Raw genomic sequence first — 22,335 nt, 5'->3', positions numbered from 1 at the left:
AATAGTAAAAAATAAATAAAACAGCACCATCCAGACAGTCATCAAACACTTATTCTCAAGATGGTTCTATTCTATTCAATTATATTCTATCCTCACTGCTCCTAATAGAGTATGTGCAAATACAATGGGACCAAATTATCATTCTGTTGTGTTGTGTTGTGTTGTGTTGTGTTGTGTTGTGTTGTGTTGTGTTGTGTTGTGTTGTGTTGTGTTGTGTTGTGTTGTGTTCTATTGTGTTCTGTTCTACAGTATCGTATCATATCCTATCATGTCCTATACTATCCTATCCCTGGTTAGGTGCAAGGTTCTGTACAATTTAGGCATTTAGCAGATGCCCTTAATCCAAAGCAATTTACAGTAATCAAGGTAAACACGAGGTAATAAATCAAATGCATAAAATAGTAATCTAGGATCATAGGTAAACCAAGAACCTGTAATCAGTCTAAACAGTATAATATAAAAAATGTTTTATCAATCTGTACATTGAAACTATATACACTATAGGATGCCATGGGCGCCAGTGGCTCAGGGGTAGAGTGGCGGGTAGAGCGGCCGTATGGAACCCACGAGGTTCCCAGTTCTATCCCGGGCTCACCCAGAGTTAAGGTCATTACACACCGGCGATTATGCGAATATATGCCAAATTCGGACTCGTTCCGAATAAATAAAAGACGCTTTTTCGCTCCGTGGAAGCTTGCATTCCTTACTATATTGATAGATACATTATTTGAACTCTGTCAGACCAAGTGCAGATGTCTATAGTAGTCTATAGCGGGAGGGGTTGTAGGGTTGGATCAGGCTTTGTAGATATGGGGGTGCAATACCTTTGGTTGCTTCGATGGCCAACATCAGTGTTTTGTACTCTATGCGGTCAGTAACTGGGAGCCAATGGAGGGAGCGGAGGAGTGGGGAGACATGTGAAAATTGTGGCTGGTTGAAGACCAAGATGGCATTCTGGATAATTTGGAGGGGCTTAAGTGCACATGCCGGGAGGCCAGATAAGAATAGACGAGACGAGACAAGATGAGATGAGAAAAGATAGACCTTTATACTTTGGGCAAAGTCTGGTACTGTAGCAGCAACAGCAGTAAGTATGTAACACAGAATAGATAGTAAGAATAGAGAGGTAAGGATCAGTAAAAGTCTGACACTATAGACATCTGCACTTGGTCTGACAGAGTTTAAATAATGTATCTATCAATATAGTATAAACTAGAAAAAGTGCTCCTCGGAGCACAGGTCTCCGCCAGGTCTGGTACGTTATTGTGGCCTCCTGGTGGCGCTATAATAGGCCAATGTGAAAAGGGTGTCATTTCTTCTTAGGCCTTTCACGGACACTGCATTCATGATTTGAGGCATTTTGTTCCAAAAATGTGTTTTGCTAAATTAGACCTACTGGTGGCGCTATAACAGGCCAATGTAAAAAGGGTGCCATTTCTTCCTCGGCCTAATGGGAATGTGTGTGTGAAATTTCACGGAAATCGCAAGCTGCGTTCATGATTTGAGGCATTTTGTTCAAAACGGACCAATCCTGCAAACTTTGGAAGCCAACCTTAGCCAATGAGGATGAAATGTGGAAAATTGGACAGATCCGGGTTGATCACGTGACTATAGAGATACTGTGTACCGATTTGCATGACGGTTGGATAAAATTTGTAGGAATATAATAAAAAAATGGGTTTTGCACAAATCAGCCTCCTGGTGGCGCTATAACAGGCCCATGTGAAGAATTTGGGGCAGAGGTTCTGAATTGGCATCCAGGGAGTGTGTGTGCACAGTTTCGCAGCAACCAGGCCAACGGTGCCAGAGGTTAGCTGGTCGCACACGGACAGGACACACGGACGGACACACGGACGGACGGACGGACAGGGGGTAAAACATACTCTCGCCATGCCTTTCGGCCTGGCGGAGACAACTAGTCCATACCCGGTGAAGTGTGCAGGCGAAAGTAGTTGCAAACGTGGGGTTATCCCACGTCCCGTCGCACCACCTCACCACCTCACCACCCTCACAGAGCTTTGTAGAATTATAGGAGGATGTGCATTCTATCACCAGTGAATATATTCATGAATATACATCTATCGCCAAAGAATGAATACCGGTATACATTATGTATCTATCAATTAAATGATTGAATTTGAATTTAAAGGTAGGGTAAGTGATTTCCTTTGGTTAAAATACGTGTTAAATAGCTCAACCTTCTGATAGAGTCTCCTCATCTTTCCAGCTCTTTACTAAACAGAAAATGCATTTTCAGGTCCGGATACCAATTGTATCCAATCAGGATAGAGAACTCAGTCAGGATACAGATTAAACAAGTGAAATTGGAAGTGATGACACAAAGAAATGAGCAGACAAAATTGGAACTGGAACACTATAAAAATGCAGCTGATAAATGGGTACTCTCTCCTGTTTATTGAAGAGCTGAAGAGATGGGGAGACTCCTGTTACTGAACAAGCAATCTATAGCAATGATTAGCAATAAAAATACACGGTTTAGCGCACAGACCATCTGCTCACGTTTTTAGCTGCGGTGGACTTGGGATGGAGTTATGAAAATGTTCTAGTGTACCACTCGTCCTAGGATATAATAACATCATATAAAATTAAGAAAAAGGCTAGTCCGGAATTCTCCTTTAAGGAATATCTTGCACTTCAGCCCCTACCCAAACAGAGGTTGTGCTCTCAGAAACGACTCATGGACATCATGAGTAAATACATGATATGAACAGTGAAACAGGCATCTGTCATGGTTCTGTAGTGAACATCCCAGTAATCCCAGTGCAAAAGTGCCAGAGTCAGGCAGGAGTAAATATAGCAACGTATTTAACCAATGAAATCCTATATACTTTGTTGACTGGGGTCCCCCAGGGGTCTACACCAAATCTCTATCTCTTGCCAAAAACAGCCGATCTACAATGCTGAATGTTTGCCTCTTTTCGCCGAATGTTCGCCTATCATGACCTGCCCAGACTAGGGACACTAGTGTTCATGTGGTTATTCATATATTGGCGCTATGGTTCCAGAAGTGCTACAGAGACACAGATGGGGATGAAAGCACAGCAGAGTTGGAAAATGACACTTGCCTCACAGTGCAGAGCAGTGATTAACACACAGCAGCAGCACGGGCCAGCCCAGGTCTAGCTTTGAAAGCCATGAGCTCAGGGGTGAGTGCTGTCCATTAGGTCAAAGGATTAGCTAGGGTTAATGGAGTTGGAGAGGCCAGGATATACAGTACTGTACCAGAGCAACTTCTACAGCTTACCCACGCATGACTACACATACACACACACACACGCGCGCAGTGTTTCCACGCAAGTGTGTCACATTCACAACTGGCTTTCAAGTGATTTCACATTCAGGGAGGAACTTTATATTGTCACTGTCGGGCAGAAAACCTTGTATCTCTGTAGTTCAAGGTCTTCCCCTGGCAGTAGTGTTGATTTTGACAGCAAACTTTGATTTAGTTCTAGTCATAGTCTTTTGGATAAAATTCCATTCAGTTTTAGTCATATTTTAGTCACCTGAAAAGTTTTAGTTTTTGACTAGTTTTAGTCGACAAAATATCATAAGATTATAGTCGACTAAATCTACAGTTGATTTAGAAGACTATAATGTATTTTGGCTGTGCCTTGATGACGTCGTAATGGCTGATTTTACACTTGGTTGCATGCTGAAAATAGCCGATCTACAAGCTTACAAGGCGTCGCAGCGTGGCGCGTTGTAAGCTTGTAGATCTGCGCAACGCCTGAGCGCAAACAAACTTAAAATGACTTGTCTTTTAGTTCTACTGGATCTCTTCTCCACTCGTCCCTCCCTAACATTTTAGTCTAGTTTGACGGAAATTGTCAATATATTTAGTCTTAGTTTTAGTCATCGTAGCTTAGTTTTTATTTCGTTTTTAATTCGCTTTCGTCAGTGAAAAAAGGTAGTCGACGAGCATTTTTCGTCATAGTTTTTAGTCGACGAAATCAACACTGCCTGGCAGTGACAGTATACTGTACATACAGATGGAATCTCACAGTATTTGAAGTATTTCAAGTTGTGCAGCAGTAATTTACTGCTGCTACCTCTGGTGCTAAAGACATCTATTAATAGAACTTCTCCCACAGTCGATGGGGTGAACATAAGGACACAGATCCCAAAACAGATGAGCTGCAGTAACCGACGGTACAGTATAGCTACAGTACAGTAAATCAATGTACATGAGGGGAACTGAAACACAGCTAGCAGTTCTTTTATGATGTAGAGCTCAACATCTTCATGGTGTCGGTTAAACTCACTCAACGCAGAAGTCTACACCAAGAAATACTACCTGCATAACCATAGTGAAACACCACCTTCATACAACTTTCTACTATAACCATAGTCAGTGGTGTAAAGTAACTAAGTACATGTACTCAAGTACAGTACAATTTTGAGGTATTTTTACTTTCTTCAGTATTTACACTTTTACTTCTACTCCACTACTCCACTCCACAAACGCACGCGCGCGCACACGCACACACACACGCGCACACACGCACACACACACACTCTCTCTCTCACACACACACACACACACACACACACACACACACACACACACACACACACACACACACACACACACACACACACACACAATATTGTGTAAATATGTAGATAACTTGTCTGGCCTTCTGTTGCTCTCTTGTTTTGATCTCCTTCCCACTTACCCCCCACCCTCTTCTTCTCCCCCCCCTCTTCTTTCTATGGAAACTAACGTTGCGATGGGAACGATGTACAAAAAAGAATTTCACCCACTTTTTTACCTTGTAAACCTGTGATGTGACAATAAAACTGATTCTGATTCTGATTCTGATTGATGCATCCCTATCTACAGTATATGGTACTGTATGAGTGATCACATTATGGTTTGATGTGCATCCAAAAGCATCCAAAAGTCAACCATATTCCACCAATCCACCACCAGTAGACACCACCAGTAGATTCAGGTGCTTAACATGGTGGTGGAACACAAATCATGAAAGATGGTTGTACATGAAAAAGGTCAAATCTTTGCAATATGCTGCATACTGCTGCTGACATTTACAACACATTCTGACTGTAATTGAGCTGTTTAGGCTAGGGCATAACATGCAGACACTGGATGAATGCTGTGTTGTAGTTCTGGTACAATTATGTAAAGACTTCCGGGCTTCATAGTTGATGCCTTAGCTGCTGAGTGCCAGTAACGTGCACTCAAACCACATGAGCTAATGTGGTCTCAGCTAGTAGCCTTAGCTCTCTGCTGCTTATCCCTGGCTGTGGTTGAGATCAATCTAAAAACTGGCCTGGGAGTGGCTGCCTCTGAGCGAAGCAGGCCTGAGATAACCCTCCCGATGGCGGTGGCAGGGAAGACCTCAAGTGCTAATCCTCTGCTTCCTGATATAGTCTTGTCGTGTGAGAGAGGCAGCCTAACCAACTCACCAAGCATGCAGTGACCTGGCCAGTGGTCACCAGCCACTAGCATCGGGTTGGCCTATGCGTGAGGTGTACCTGTCACAGTGTCGGATTATTGTCAAGTTGCCTTGGTGTTTAGCTCTAGAAGCGTCTGGCTTTCCATGCTTAAGAAAAATCCCTATATTTATGTCTGAGGAGGAAGTGAAGGATGCGGTTGTAGCTTTGACATTTTGATTAATGACTTCATCACGCTCATGCGCATCAACGTCTGTACACAGTCATCTGTGGTCCTGCCTCACCAATAGGTTCCCACCTGAGGGACAGGGGCTGTCAGATTTACAAGTACATCTGTCCTTGCCACCAGCGAACGGACACAGATACAGAAGCTGATAGCACATAGACGACGGGCACCAATTTCCTGAGTAATGACCTCATGAGTCATGAGATAAGTTTGCTGTGGCGGTAAAGCTTTTAGTGCTTAAGATAAATCACTGATGTCTAGGTTATGGACATAACCACACATGTTCCTGTGCTATTGAAGGTTATTCTATGCTCTCTGTGCATTCGTTTAGAATAGGCGTTTACTCACAGCTTCCAAACTTGAGCGGACAAGCATGGGCGTCCATTGGGAAATCTTCCAGTTGCATGGGGCATTCTGCTGCTATAGTTAGTCTAGGAGGAGGAGGAAAAAGAAAAATCAAGCATTTTATTGCTATATCCAAAATCAGGTGCATCATTATCATCATTATCTTCATCATCAATTCCACTAATTACAACTGACAGTTATTAATCAATCGTGTGTTATTGTGGTCATATTCAATCTCAAACCTATGAAAGTCATAACAATGTTTAAAACGGGAAGGTCATTAACTCTAATTAAGTTTTACATTTTTTCAGATAGTTAACGGTGGAGTCGAAAGTGATTTTCATAGCAAGGTCCAGTAAGCATCCAACCCAAGCCATAATGATACCTATTAACAAAATAGAATGCATTCATGTGTGTACAAATGGGCTTCAGAATTATTTTAGAGTAGAGCAAGGCTGCCCTCCAGTGGGGCGATCACAACGGAGCACAATTCCCAGAACAGAGAGAAGATAAACCAAAACTGTTTACATACGTTTTACCTGCTTTTTCTATATACAGTACAATCACATATCTGTCTGTCTGTCTGTCTGTCTGTCTGTCTGTCTGTCTGTCTGTCTGTCTGTCTGTCTGTCTGTCTGTCTGTCTGTCTGTCTCTCACTCTCTGTATTCACTCTCTTCTTCCCTCTCGCTCTCTTCCTTCATCTGTCTATACGGATAAATTCTTAAAATAATTATTATTGTAATGAGGATTTGGAGGTGGAAAAAATAACACTCTTGAAGACCCAATGTAACAGCATACTCTTGTGCACAGCTCTGGCTTCATATAGTCTTCTCTAGACTAGACAGACAGACAACCACACAACTCAGTGACATGCTGCCCTCTAGTGGGTATATCATTTATAGCCATTGTTGTCATCGCCCACTTATTTCATAAACATGGTCTGACAGATCATAGGCTTTCCATTTATGAATGCCACACTGGCCAAATGGATTTGTAGATTTTGGATATTTTAGATTGTTTCAACTATTTAGATGAAGATGCAGCTATACATTGATGTACACTAGTCTACAAGATAAAGAGAAATTAGCCAAATATTTTAAAAATATACAGTAAAGTGAACTTATAGGATATAGCACTTGTTCTCAACATGGGGTGCAGGGACCGTCAGGGGTCCTTGAGGGGGTTCTAGAGGGTCACTTGCTAAATGATTGATATTTAAGAACCAAATGGACAATTGAGGGTCTGTAACTCAGAGAGCGTACATTCTCAGAGTTAAATAAACACAGAGGATTTTACAGCGTAGATTGGGGTCCCAAAAATAGTAATTGTATCAAATGGGGGGGTCTGTGGTCTAATGCATATGAAACTGGGGGTCCGTGAAATCAACAAGGTTGAGAATCACATGGATATAGGATTATGGAGAATGTGGAATGTGTTGCATTATATTGTTTAAAACTGGCCACTGCTTTGTATGATGTCCAACATCACCCCCTAGTGGACTACTTACCAAGGTTAAATTGTGGATTTGATTGTACTGTATGTGTGTGTACTGTAGCAGCGGCGGTAGTAGTAGTAGTAGTAGTAGTAGTAGTAGTAGTAGTAGTAGTAGTAGTAGTAGTAGTAGTAGTAGTAGTAGTAGTAGTAGTAGTAGTAGTAGTAGTAGTAGTAGTAATAGTAGTAGTAGTAGTAGTAGTAGTAGTAGCCACTATATGAAAAGCCTCTAATGTCATCATAAACTAAGGTTAAGATTGCTTGCTCTGCACAGTTATTCCGTGTCAAAACAAAAGCGAAACCAAATAAATCAGCACATCCCCTCAATTTCTATCTCATAAATTAATGTCTCATATGCCTTGATTACGTGTTCCCGCTTGGTCAGAACACAGCCGTTACAATCTGCCACCGCTAATTACACTGTTGATGGCGTCAGTACCAGAGTTGAGAGTGTCCTTTTAACATTTATCTGAGATCAATTACTGGCCAAGAGATATGTGTTCATTAGCAAGGTGCTGAACGACAACACTATACGTAGATGATCAATGTGGGGGTCTGGACTCACATGGATACATACGCAAATAACATGTATGCAAAACGGGACTCTGTGGTAAATAAATTCCGCTGAACAGCTTTAATTAGTGAAGTCAGGTACAGTATCTTTCTGTCACCTGGTGTCAATACTTTGAAATCTGGCAGATGAAACATCATGTCAGCCTTGACTAACTATTGACTTGTATATCACATACTGCTAAACTGTGGCTCTCAACTGGTTTCACTCAAGACTCAAGTATTGCCTTCCCCAAGAAGTCACATCTCAATATACTAGATAATACAAGAATGTTCTCCTATCAAAGTTGTTCTTGTCCACGAGAGCCCTGTGAGAATGTCTCACCAACCACTGCTCTGATTCTTGTTTGAGAATAACCATCTAGTTATAGATTGGAATAGATGATATCTGTTAATCATAGAGTAGTGCCTTTTGGTTCCAACATGCATTATTGCAAGAGCCATTAACCAATAAACCCTATATAATTTGTTGACCGGGGTCCCACTGGGGTCTATTCTTGGCCCCTTAATGTTTTTCCTCTAGTCTACACCATATCGCTTCACCAAAATGATCCAATCTACACACGACACATTGTGAGCTTGTAGATCAGCTGTTTTCGCAGAATGTTTGCCTATTATCTCTGACATACCCAGAATAGGGATGCTAGGGTTCATGTGGTTAAAGTACAAGTACAGTATAAGACTTGTGGATACTCAAATCAAAACCCTGTCCTTGCTATGAGAGACATTTCATGGTCCAATAGCTAGGGCACTACACTTGTTATCGGAACAGCCACTGGAGAAGAGCAAGGCATGCATAAAATGTCTCTCTAATAACCCTGTTCCCAGAACAGAAATGCATTGAGTCCACTGTGAAACCATTCTAATGGCTTGCACCATTAACAAATGTAGATTTGTAGCAGTTTTAAAGTCAGTGGATCAATAGTAATTTTTTACTTTCTCCCACTTCCATTTCCTTCCACTTCCTTTTTAATATTTGATTTGGGGTTTATAGTCCAATTAAACCAATGACGCACCATTAAAATGAAAGCCATGACAGCATGTACAGTAAATGAGATGTTTCTATTCACGGTGGCATTATGGACTTTGATTTATGATCCATCTAATACAAGCATTGTGCTATGTAGCATGAAAGCTCAAAAGGCATTCTGCAGACATTTGGAATCTAATAACAAAAAATAAAGCATGGCTCTGGGTGCTTTAGGTTGCCACTCACTAATCTATCTGTCAATGCTATTACATAACACATTGTCACAAACGTCAACATCAGCTTACTGTACAACAGTGCACGTGTTTCCCAAACGGTGTGCCGAGAGACAAGTCAATTTTGTGACAATTAACCACACATTATTATTGCATTACTGTATTGCAATACAGTATACAACTATTTACTTTTTGTGTCTTTTAATTTACTACTATTACTATATCAGCACTTTGTGTGCACTTATTTCCCAATACAAAGGACATTTCTATACCCTGAAAATATATATTTTAACCACTTTCAACCTGGCGTGGGCAAACTTTTAGGCAAAAATGTCATAACATTTTTGTATTATGTCTTTTTATGTTTTCACAAATTTCAGAAAAAAAATATAGCAGATTTACAAGCTCTCAACACTTCATGATGTGAGCCGTTGTGAGCTTATTCTCTATTTTTAAATATAAATGTAGCAACCTTGTGTTTGGTACTTTCCTAGTCCCAGTATGTTGTATAGCCTACCTACTGACCCCTTTGTTGTACCTTTTTGCATCTTTTATCATTACTATTAGTTTCTAAATGGTATACTGCCTTTGGCAGGTCTATCTATAAAATAGGTTGACCAATAGATCTCAAATTGCACACAGGCATTGACAATTGGCATAATGCAGGAAGTGAGAAAGCCAATTCTTAACTTTTCCGAAATTTAACCTGTTTATTAGCTCACATTATCTCACTCAATTGCTGTGGGTGGAGAGTGACTCAGAGAGAAGTTCCAGCTAGGGGTAATTGGATCGGCAGGTGTTTCCAATTGTCTAATTGTGATCCACTCTTCATAGATGGGTTTCCTGTTTGTAAACAAGAGAGGATGATGCGCGCGCAGTGGAGGGAAGAGCCTGTAGAGGGCGCTATTACCCGCAGCAGCTCTGGCCATTGCACATACATAAAATAAATGGTCTTCACCGGGTTTAATGAAAGTAGATTAAATGATGCAGTTTGTAATATCTTCTTTACTCAATAAAAATGATTTGTCGGAAGTTGGATCTGTTTGTATATAATAGCAGCATTATGCCTATTATGCCTAAAATAGCAGCATTATGCCTATCTAAATCCCGAAAATAACAACAGAGTCAATGGCGCTTCCGGTTCGTTCTACCTCCCGCATGCGCAGATGACGCACTCTGCTCTGTGATGACGTCGCGCGGAAACCCATCTATAGTACCTGCTGTACCTGGGCTCTGTGGACCAGTGGTTCCCATTCCCAAACTGGGGCAGCGCGAGGCATTCGGGTATTTTCACAATATTTATCTGTGGAACCGAGTCAAACTAAATGTAATGCCTACAATTTAAAGTGCTTGTCAGTGTGGGGGGTCCCCAGTTCAAATATGATTATTTTAGGGGGTCGCTGCCTGAAACATTTGGGAACCCTTGCAGTAGACACACAACATCAGAGAGAATGCCAGCAGAGAGAGCTGGCTCAATGGTGCAAAGTTATAAAGGACTTTGATTTTAATGCATAGCAAGCAGCAGACGCAGCAAGGCTGTGCTACACATAGACTATATAGACTTGGTGCACCGATATTTACTGTGTGTGGTCAATAAAGAGCAGCTTTAATAGACAAAACGGTCTCATCAATTGTGTCGGCAACTACCCACAGCAGCACTCAGTGTGCCACAGTGACAGTTATGTGCATGCATTTTTCTCCTCAGTGGTATATCTGAAATTGAATGAAGGTTTTTTTTTCCCCCCCGAATTTAAGCTGTTGATTAGCATTTCTGCTACAGGATCTGTAGTCCCAGTTGCAGTCCCAGTTTCAAGTCTGCTCATAGTTTGGGTGCATGCGTCCCTGGGTATGGACTCGCTTACAGAGTGATAAGATTGAGAACGCATGTTATAGAGGCTATTTTGGAAATGAATACACAGGCATGCCTTAAGATATTTACTTGCCCTTTAGTGTGCCCTGGACAGAAAAGGTTTGAAAACCACTGTTGTACAATATGATGTAGGTCTACTGTACCTACCACAACTATTTGTATGTTCATACACCAAGATCTCAGTACTTGAAATAAGTGTGGTTGACAGCAGTAGCAACAACAAAAAAACAGCATCATCACAATTCCACGTTCACTTAGTTTTTACCCTGCCTGCAATAATGCGTAGCAGGCTATTGTTGGGGTATTGTAATCGATCCCGCGAGCGTGTGTGTGTGTAAACACAATAACTCGAGAACATATGTCCAGATTTTTATGAAACGGAATAATCAGTAGCATGCCCCCAAGCGATTTAACCTTTGGCTTGAAAAGGTCAAAGGTCAAGGTTAAAATCAAGGTCTAAATAAATAATGGATAGGTGTCTTTTCATGAAATTTGGCGGGAACCGTCAGTAAAACAAAAATTTTGGGTCGCAATTGGTCAAAGGTTCAGGTGTGTTTTTTTTTAAATTAATTACTGCATGGAAATAACGATACGATGGGAACTATGCACGAAAGTGAATTTCACCCACTTTTTTACTTCTATAAACCTGTGATATGACAATAAAGCTGACAAGAGGCCTACTGTTAGAAAGCTCACCTCATGGTGTAAAGAAGTGTCCCGTCATCTTTAAGCCGCAGCAGCTTGTTAGGTGTCGTCATATTGTGAGCGATGGATTTCTTCCCGTTGAGAAAGAAGGTGTCAGGAGTCCAGATGTTACTGGCCAGAAGATTGTTCAGGGGCAGCATCTCCATCGGCCCTTTAAAGCAAAGCCTCTCATCTTTCCAACTCTGACGAAAGAACACGTCAATGGTGTATTCCTAAGAGAGAGAGAAAATAAATTAATCATATAAGTAGATCTCAGGATAGATGTGGGAATGACGTGGCACAGATGTAGATCTCTGACTGATGTGACCAGTCTGACATCATTCGTCTATGACACCAGTTGTCTATGACATATCTACAGTATGATGTTTGACTCCAAAAAGGTTTTTGCCCGAACAGAGACCCATTGACTTTTATTATACAATTATAGTTAAATATTTCAAAAAGTGTAAAACATGTGGACAATGAAGATTTGTGGAAGTACTTTGCCCCGCTGGCAGTGTGCACAAGCAATTTGCCACTGAGACACACAGACAGACACACACACACACAGACAGGAAAAACAGACCATCTTATAGATGGCTAGGGTCCTGCAGAGCCACGCTGTGACAAAACAAATCTAACCAATATTTATGTTTAACGTAAATTAAAAAAATAAAGCAGTTGACCTAACCCTATAACAAAAACAGTTCACTCCATAGTCTTGGGACTGTTATGAAAATAGACGATGTACAAGCTCACAACACATCACAATTTTCAGCATGTGACACTGTCTTACGATGAAATATAAATCAAGCTCCATACCGTAATTTCAGTGTTTCTATGGATTCGTACTCATTAGGTGAAATGACAAGAGTCTAGTGTTCAGACTGTCCATTTTAATTTTCAAGCATATTGAACAGGCACTTAAAGAAAAGCCATTACAGTGCAGCGTGGGGTATTTCTAATGGAATAGAAAGAAAACGGCATTATGCCTCAAAAGAAATGCTCTGTCTGTCTCAAAGCAATTAGTGGTTTAATGAAAATGTTGTAAAAACCAGCCTCAACCGCTTTCAGCTATTAATGAACCCATTGACATCATAAGAAGCTTTTTCTTCTTTTTTGTGTGAGCTATGAAATGTTAATATGCTTTTAATTAGTACGTATTGAAAAAGGTAAGATGAACACAAAGAAAGTCTTACCATTTCAGTGTCAGAGACTGGGCCAAAACTTGTGACGAAGATGTTAGTCTTGATCTCTGTTACCTTTTCTGCAAGGATGAAGAGTGGAGTGTGAGTCTTAATCATTTATACCTACTGTATCAACTACTGTAAATCCGGGATTCTAATGCTGACGATATACTCTCATGCTGACCATACTATATACTCTATCCAGGAACATTAGTATTCATGCTGACCATAGTCAGCATGAATGCTAATGTTCCTGGATAGAGTATATTACACTCAGGAACATTAGCATTCCAAGGGTCCAAGTATTACATCATCCGGTCAGAGGTTTAATGGAGCCCGTGGGCAGGACTATTTGCTAGCAACGCATTTGCTGATTACACGGTTGATGCTAGCTAACTAAATTGATTTTGACATGAATTCTGTATCCTGGTCCACTGCGGATGAGCGAATGTGGGCTGCCTTGAAAACCACACAGACCCAAAAACCCATGGCAATAGATTCCTGACCGGAGGCAGAGAGCCACCGTGCAGGAGAACATTTGAAGAGCAGGACATCCATGTGTCACCACCATGTCAACATACCCTTGTCGTTCATGACATGGAGTGTTAAGCACAATGCATGAGTGGTGTCACAGAAAGAAAGAGATACTTTACATACTGTACAGTACGTCACAAGGATTCCCTTAATGGTGTGTGTGTGTGTGTGTGTGTGTGTGTGTGTGTGTGTGTGTGTGTGTGTGTGTGTGTGTGTGTGTGTGTGTGTGTGTGTGTGTGTGTGTGTGTGTGTGTGTGTGTGTGTGTGTGTGTGTGTGTGTGTGTGTGTGTGTGTGTGTAGAAATTGTGTCTGTTCACTGGAACACTGCAATACTGTACAAGCCTACTAGTTGGTTTGAAAGACAGCTATACAGTAGTCTCATACATTATTGCACTTTGTATAGCCATCAAGCTAATCATTAATAATTAATAATGTTCTAATATACAGTATGTGGACTATGCTGTTGTTTAGGTAAAAGAGTCTATTATTAGCAATCTCTCTTTCTGCCGCCACCCCATTGGCACAGCGGTGATAAACATTTAGCCTTTAATGATATTCATGTACTGTACCCAGCACACTGTGTGTCTCACAAAGCAAATGCTGTAGATGGAAAAAATACTGGTAGTGCTCATCTAAAGGCTCACAAAATATGAACTTTTGAACGGAATGATATAAATCAATGTCCTCACAGTACTGTACATCTTGGCTTCCTGGCTAGTTTTCAATAGAGACAGCAATGGAGCAAGTTCCCCCCTACTTTGTTGTAAGGCAAGGCAAACTTATTTGTTAAGCACATTTCCTACACAAAAGCAATTCAAGGTGTTACATAAAGCGTGAAAAGCAATGTAAAATAACCTAAAAGCATAAAAGGCATTTAAGGACAGAGTAAATAATAATAAATACAATTTGAGAAATAAAATAAAATAGCATCAAAAGTATAAAAGTCATGTTAGAGCATTTACGGTATCCTTCTTCTGTTCAGCCACCACATGTACAAATCACCATTAGTGGTTTTGTGTTTACGTGACAGTGATAATATGTATTTGCATCTACTGTACCAAAATGTTCTAGCGTTCCCCTGGACACTTTATATGAAACCCGAACATAATGACGGTTCCCAACCTCCTTTTCTCTTAACTCTTTCTGTGTGCAATTTTGACTTTTATTTATTTTATCCCATCAGTAATAAACAATTCCCATCTTAAAATTCACAGTTTTGCATTAAAAGGGTTGATTAACTCTTAATAATCAGTATTTAAGTAGGCTGAAAAAAGTATAATCATGAACGTTGCCTGGTTTCCTCTGGAAACTATTTTTCAAAAGTATGTGTGGCACGACAACCAACCACTGCCTCAACATGTATTCATTTTAATTCTGGGAACAGTTAGTAGAGTGGCCCTGGATTACCTGAGATGTCTGGAAGAGTCATGTTGTAGACAGAGAGATGTATTTTGGCCCTAAACCAGCAAAGGATTTCAAGACGAGCAGCAATATTTAAAAATCTATTCTATGACTCACTGGAATCCAATGCCGATATGTGTGATTTGGAGTAATGTCTTCAGCTTCCTTAGTCCTTGTTTTAACTCCAGCAGCTTCTGAATGAACTGCAGCTATCTAATAGTTCTTTGAGACCTGAAAGACCATTACAGTAGTCTAATTTGAACTCGAAAGTCAGAGGTTGAATTTGGGGTTGGTGAGATTTCCTTAGTAAAGAGTGCACCAGTATTCTCCTTTTAACAGTATTTGATCTAATTTGGATGTCAGGAGTAAAAGATGTGTCAAAGAGAAAACTGACATGATCAGATTAGGCAAGGTCAATCGTAACAACCTCTGAAATATTGAGACCCCTGGTGATAATCACATCCAATGACTACGGGTTGGCCCTTAATCCGTCTCACATGCTGAGACAGTCTAAAAGTGTCAGGAATGACTAAAGGTTCTTTGGCATTAGTGTATACATGTATATTAATATTAACCAGTTGCGACGCGTTGCTACGCATTGTGAGCTTGTAGATCGGCAATTTTCGAAAAGATATTTAGTGTAGAGTGAAAACAGGAGGGGGCCTAGTATAGATATATATATGTCCTGATGAAGGCCTGAACAGGCCGAAACGTTGACGAGCAATACATTCTGGAGCTTTTTGCAACTACCTACTTTATTCTTTTTCATTATACTTTGTTTGTCTAAGCACCTGGACCAACGGATGTGCGTGCACTACCTTCTTCATACGGCCTAGTATAGAGCCCCTGTGGGACTCAGGTCAACTAAGTACTAGGGTTTAAGTGGTTGAAGTGATCAGTTAATCAAAGTCATTGGGAATAATGGGGAGTAGTTCTGCAAAGTAGTCAATAAAGAGTATTTAGGCGGCTTGTAAATAGTTAAGAGTAAAACTCGTGAACATTTCTATATAGTATGTAGGTATTCAAAAGATGTAACATGAGTAATGATAGAGCTTTCACTGGAATACATCATTACCTATGTTTTATACTTTACATTTCTACTTTTATTTTATTAATCTTACTCTTACATGTATCTATCCTGTGTTTCATGCCTACTGTGGTGCTGTGATGACCCCTGAATTTCACAAGGGGGATCAATAAACACATCTATTTAAAGAAATCTATCTAAATTAAACAGATACTCTACCTCTTATCAGCGTTAATGATGAAGTTGAGGGCGCTGACTCAATGCTAATTTTAGGTAGGGTCCGCTACTATTTCCCTCTACACCAAATCTCTTCACAGAAAATAGCCGATCTACAAGCTCACACAACAAGGCATTGTGAGCTTGTAGATCTGCTATTTTCACCAAATGTTCACGCTCAGAATAGGGACACTAGGTTTCATGAGGCTAACTAAAAAGGATTCGTTTGCTAGAGATGTAACAGCAAAGTTTTACAGTACTACTGACAGAGCCTGAGACAGATTGCGGCTGACACGGAACAGATATAAAATTTTGATAAAGGCTAAGTTTGCAGTGCACACCTTGTTTAGTCTATTTCTAGTCAGAACGGGTTCTATCCAATGAGAACAATAGATGTTTTTTGTATTAAAGGAACAACTGCCTTGCCAAGGTCACAGCAGCACTGTTATGTCTAATTTATGCTCCGTCGTACGATGGTGTGTAAATCGGGCTTCAAGAGGCTGAGAATCAACGTGTGTTCACACAGCCATTGATTTATGCTTAAGGAAGAGCCGGGCCATTACAGCGATCACATCTCTTTGTCAGATACTTCATGCAAGCTTTATGAACACAGGCTGGCACGCTTTTTTTCCCTGCTAGGAATGAATAGACGCCTGACATTGCAGTGCGGGGCATTGTTCTCTGCACGAGAGGGGGAGCTGGCTATGTAATCATTCACTTATAGGGTCTACTGACACAAAGGTTGGACAGGGGTGAAAAAATAAATGTAGTCTTGCGCCTGCACCCAAGCAACCTCTGAACTGTATCATATCTTCAGCGTGAAAGTGAATTTCAACAAAAATTTGTAAAATGTTGGGCAGTCGGTACAGTACTATACCTCCCAGTCCAGGGCGGAGTCTGTTGTCGTAGCCATCAAGCAGTCCGTCCAGGATACGCGTGAATATGGTGATGTTGTCATTTAGTTCTGCCTCTTTGGGTTTGCTGGTAGCAATCTGGGAGAGGCTGTGCATGGGAATAAGTCAAAGTCATTCTCAGTCAGTTTACATGCAAATGCTTTGAACACCAACAAACAATAAAATACAAATGTACAAAAGAAAAAATAAATAAACAGGGATTTTAAGTTTTTTTCCCCCTCCTTCTCTCCCTTGATCTACTGCAGCAATGTTCTATCCTGAAGAACATTGGCTGCACACAGTAAAATCTAACTCTGAGAGGTCCATTTGGTTCCATAAAAGGGTTCATGTGGTTCCATTTGTACTCTCTCAGAGTTAAATTAACCCTCGGCATTGTACAGTGTGCCAAATTGCTGTCGTGACAAAGTTAGGCTAGTGTCTTACCTCAGACGGCAGGTGATGCTCAATAGCAAGGCACAGACCCACAGACTTCTCATTGCAATGATGTAGTACATTCCATCGCCCATTCCTAAAACATGACATCCAAGTCTTATTCCACTTATTCTTAAATATATAGGCTATATAATAATTACATTGTATTGCAAAATTTTTGTACAAAGTGGTTGCAAATTAATGTATAAAGAGAACAGTAGGCTATTAAATTGCATTGTGTGTTTTGAGAATAATTTCCTTTAATATACAATAAGCTTCCATTTTCAGCATTTACTTATGAAAAAAAGTAACACAGCACATCATTAAAATAAAAAAAGTTCATAATAGAAACATGACAATTGAACAGTGTGTGCTACATATTTTATTACAGGTTATAACCTATTATTTGCTAGTAGTAATGGGAACCTTGAATTGTATGCGTTTAGGCATTCAGTAAACTAATAGTAATAAGGCTCAAAGTGGATGCTGTCATTCAATAAGCGCCGGTTACATGCGCTGACATTAACTGAATGTAGCCTGTGCATTCCTGCATTAATTAAATTAAATATCGCAAAAAGATGAGTAAAATTATCATCATCTCTTTGAGGATGTGTAGTCCAAGAAGAATGCTGATAAGTAGGCTATGCTATCAAATTATCACAATCATCAGATCTAGCAGTATAGCCCCAAATAGTGCGCCCTTTCTTTGTTGAAGCCCCACTCAGTTACAACAAAACAAACTGCATTACAATAGCTTTTGTTCTGATACTGTAGCTCCCTGAGTTGATGACTTAGAACAGAACATAAGTTACGCATTTACCACCAACAACCAATAGCCTCCGGACATCCATTCAACTACAGTATGGCTATAAAGTATGTGTCTTTAAAAGGATATGGGCACTATAGGGACATCTGGGTACCTCGATGTAAAATGGGCTATTTTGTCCAAAATGTTCAAATATATATATATATTTGGAAAATATTTATAAATAAAAACAGTACATGATTAGAACATGCTTAAACATTCGAGATATTAAGGTCTAATATTTCTGCAATTGCTACAAAACCTGTATATCCAGTCATTTTGGGGCATAAACAAGAAGTTGAAGGATAACATTAAGTCTGATAATTATGTAGCCTACCGTGCATGTTCACATCATGTATACTTTACATTACTTAAGACCTTTAAAGGAGCCACCAAACACCAAACATATTCATTTGCTCTGCGAATCCCGCAATATTGTCTGCACCACCACCACAGCAGCTGGACAGTACAGCTCTTCTTCACAGATAGCTGCTCTTCCTCTGGCACTACATACAGTAGCTGGCTACGCACCTGCATTGTGTTCTGTTCGCACACTGACCAAAGCACAACGATAAGCCCACCCTAGACATTGCATATGAATCTATAGTCCTATAATAATACCTCTCCCCGGCGATCATCACCACCACCCGCCGAACTGAAGCCTTTTCCCAGTCGGTCCTTATAGAAAGCAGTCCTCGAGTCGACAAACTACTGTTTCATTCTCGTCCACTGCTCACGTCCCACTACATCTGATCTGATCTGATCTTACTGTAAAGTCAGCCACTGTAAAGCCTGGCTGCAACGCAACGGTTTAACCCTATCTATACATTGGCTATTTCGAAAATAGCCGATCTACAAGCTCACAATGCCACCCGTTGTGAGCTTGTAGATCTGCTATTTTCAAAATAAACTCGGGGGGAAAATGCTGGAATATTTTAACAACAATTGCTGCACAGACAGTTAGATCCGTGCAAAGCAAAGCAGCAGAGCGCAGTTTGCCGAGCTTCTTACCACACAAGATGATGCGCAGTCAAACTTCACTCCGCCGTCCGTCCCTCCGTAATTTAAATCTGACACTTTGATTAGCAAATATGGAAATACCTACAGGAGCAAAGTTGAAGGACGTCACCTCCGTTCGTACACCATAATTGCCCCTCAGAAGATAATTTTTTTTTTTTTTTTTTTTTTTTTTAAGGCAGGAGAGCGAGGAAAAAGCGTGGCTTGAGTATCAGTGTCAGCGAGGTTTATTTGCCCCAGAGCGATTAAAGCGGTGGCAGCGAATAGAAGAGGGTTTCCCAACAATTGTGCTGACCGAGCATCCTTTACTTTGCCATTAGTGTGAGCGCCAGTGCACACAGTACTCACACACACATACACAGCGCACAACGGTGATTGGAAATTGCTTGAAAATGTGATAGTAGATCCAAAAAAAAAGGAGGAAAAAAAGCAAAAGTAAGGTGCCCGATACTTTGGTTAGAATTTGATGAGAGATGTACAATAACGCCCCTAGAGTTGGATGCAGTGCGTCGGCATGCAGGCTCTCCCAATGATAGGATTATTGCTACCTACAAGAATATAGGATGTGGCTCATTGGATTGTGTGCTGCTGTGTTAAGTATTAAGGAGGCGGGGGGGCTGGAGGGTCAGCCTACAGTAGTTACCAAAACAGCCATAAGAGGGATCTCTAATTCTATTTTCCAAATGCTATAGGTCTAATTCATCCATTTTACACTATGTTTAACAGTTTAAATGACCAATACTGGGGTGAGTGGGATTAATTGATATGATGTTGAGAACATATTTTCTTTTACTTGGGAGTTAGTGTGCTAATTCACAGTTTGTTCCATTTCATCTTGTGAATATATTTGCAACTTTGGTCTTTTGATTGTCAAATTTCAGTTTTGTGCATGCAAGGACAACGGCATGCATACATAGCTTAAAACATCAAAGATGCCTTCAATTAATTTACTTTAACTTCATGGTAGATGTCTGTCAGTCGTTTTATGAAGTCTGTCTTTTTATGAAATAGTAGTGCTGTGTGGTTTCATAATATGAAGAGTTAATAAAGATATAAATGTTGAGTGTGCCACTCTGTGCCCTGTGGAGTACATTAAATGAAAGGTTGTGCATAGTGCCTGTCTATAAGGGCTCCCCAGTAGGGACAAGCAGAGGGAAAGTAGCAAAATAGGTGCTGATTAGCCCTTTTTAAATTTAGAACAGAGGAACCCCATGGCTATGAGGGCACTGAAGCCAAAGGGGAGAGACATAAGAAAAAACAAAAATGCATACTTTGTCACACGTGTCGCTCAATGAAAACGTAACTGATCTTCAACAGAAAAAAATATTGCTTCAACTAAGATTCTTTTCTATCAGAATTAATTACATTTTCAGAGTGTAAAAATAGCCTGCGACAGGTCCTCTGAGGGTCTTTTCCCCCTCAGAGTTAAACTTACGTGCGAAATTGTATTGCACATATTCTGTTTTCATAGATGAGGCACAGCTCATTATCCACTGGAAAATGAAGTTTTTCCTGTCTGTCTTTACAGGAACGCTGTGGACGGGAACAAGAAACTCTACGCCATCTATGACACAAGGTAAGATTGGCTCCCTAAATCATATCTTATGTTTTAAGCAGTCTGAAATGGGCTGCCTTGTTGAAATGGGCTGTACAAATAAACTTACCTTACCTTGCCTTGCCTTTGCTTGAGAGGTAAATGTCTGGCTATCCATGCGGGCCGGCAGGAGACCCAGGTTTGAATCTAGGTGACCCTATGCAGTATTTATCAAATGGGGATAGTGGTACTAGTGTCCCCATTTGCCACATTGTCCAGGGGTACTTTGGGATACTCTTAGTGGTACACACAGACACACACAAAAAAAGTTTTGTCTGATATTGGTTATGAACAATTGTTCATAAAATCAGTTAAATCTGGGAACCATCATACACGTTTGTAAAGTATTTCATATTAATACAACCAATTGCCAATAATATGTCAGCCACCCACAAATAGAAAACAACCTGCCAGTTAGCTTGCCGCATCATTTGTTTGACTTTGACTGAATACGTTTTGAATATTAAAGCCAAACAAAAGGAAATCTACAACATAGATAAGTGATTGAAACGTACAATTGAAGACAGTTACAAAAGGAGAATCTGTGTAATGAAAACAAAAAGTCTAAGAGAAACACCAAAAATAAATCAATATCAGGACGTTTTTTGTTTGTTTTTGTTTTGCTGTGGAGGTGGCCGTGGAACTCAGCTGAAAAATATATAGCGGGGTACACTAGTAAAGAAAGTTTGAGAATCACTGCAGAACAAAAGATTCCATCCATTTTGAATAAAAGGAAGTGAAATATGGCTGGGTGAGGAGTCAGGTTGCACCATGATCACATTCAGTGCACTGATACGGAGCTATACTGTATACGTCCCCTGGAGCAGATTAGAAAAGCATTTTGCAGCAGGTGCAGCACTTATGTACATTGTAGCGAAGAGATCCAAGCATCCTATGACTACATGCAAATCTTTACCGCTGACGAAACACAAATATGTCTTCAAACACACATAAAATCCAGAGTTATTATTTAACACAAAATTGACCCGTACAGGCCCCAAGAGTTAAGTTAAATCTCAGGGTTTGGCTGTGTGCAGTGGAATGAAACTTAACAGCAAAGAGTCCTGTATATTGCTGTAGCGCACACTGCTGAGTTTGCAAATACATACATACAAGGATGATGCTCCTCTGTGTAAGAACATATTCTTACAGTATATCTGAGGACATTTCAAATCCATCTTTGGGAACATGAGCAACCTTTACTGAAAACCAGAAAGCAATAGCTCAGTAATTCAAACTTGATGTGTTCAGGTGCAGACTTTTTTGGGGGGAACCATAGTGTGTTAGGATTTGTACCCTCGCTATCAGCCGGGCTCTAAGGACGGCAAATGGTTTATTTGTATAGTGCCTTTCTCCAAAGCATTTTGCAAAGTGCATTACATTCACACACATTCACACAC

General features: G+C 40.4%; 2 protein-coding genes across 2 annotated transcripts in view; one reads left to right on the top strand and one right to left on the bottom strand.

The window, feature by feature from the left end:
* Nucleotides 1-22,335, bottom strand: part of tprg1 (tumor protein p63 regulated 1) — a 701,399-nt gene that overhangs the window by 182,358 nt on the left and 496,706 nt on the right. The window lies entirely within an intron of this gene.
* LOC308087416 (gamma-aminobutyric acid receptor subunit beta-3-like) overlaps nt 1-22,335 on the top strand; it is a gene marked incomplete at both ends in the record, with an annotated part of 103,764 nt that overhangs the window by 31,787 nt on the left and 49,642 nt on the right. Inside the window, one exon of the mRNA XM_080431234.1 lies at nt 20,870-20,917. Within this exon, the coding sequence (XP_080287360.1) occupies nt 20,870-20,917 (48 nt within the window). The remainder of the gene's footprint in view (nt 1-20,869; nt 20,918-22,335) is intronic.

The sequence above is a fragment of the Gymnoscopelus braueri genome (genome assembly GCF_963280865.1).
Source record: "Gymnoscopelus braueri genome assembly, chromosome: 6".
Lineage (NCBI taxonomy): Eukaryota > Metazoa > Chordata > Actinopteri > Myctophiformes > Myctophidae > Gymnoscopelus > Gymnoscopelus braueri.
This window is presented reverse-complemented; position numbering and strand designations above follow the sequence as displayed.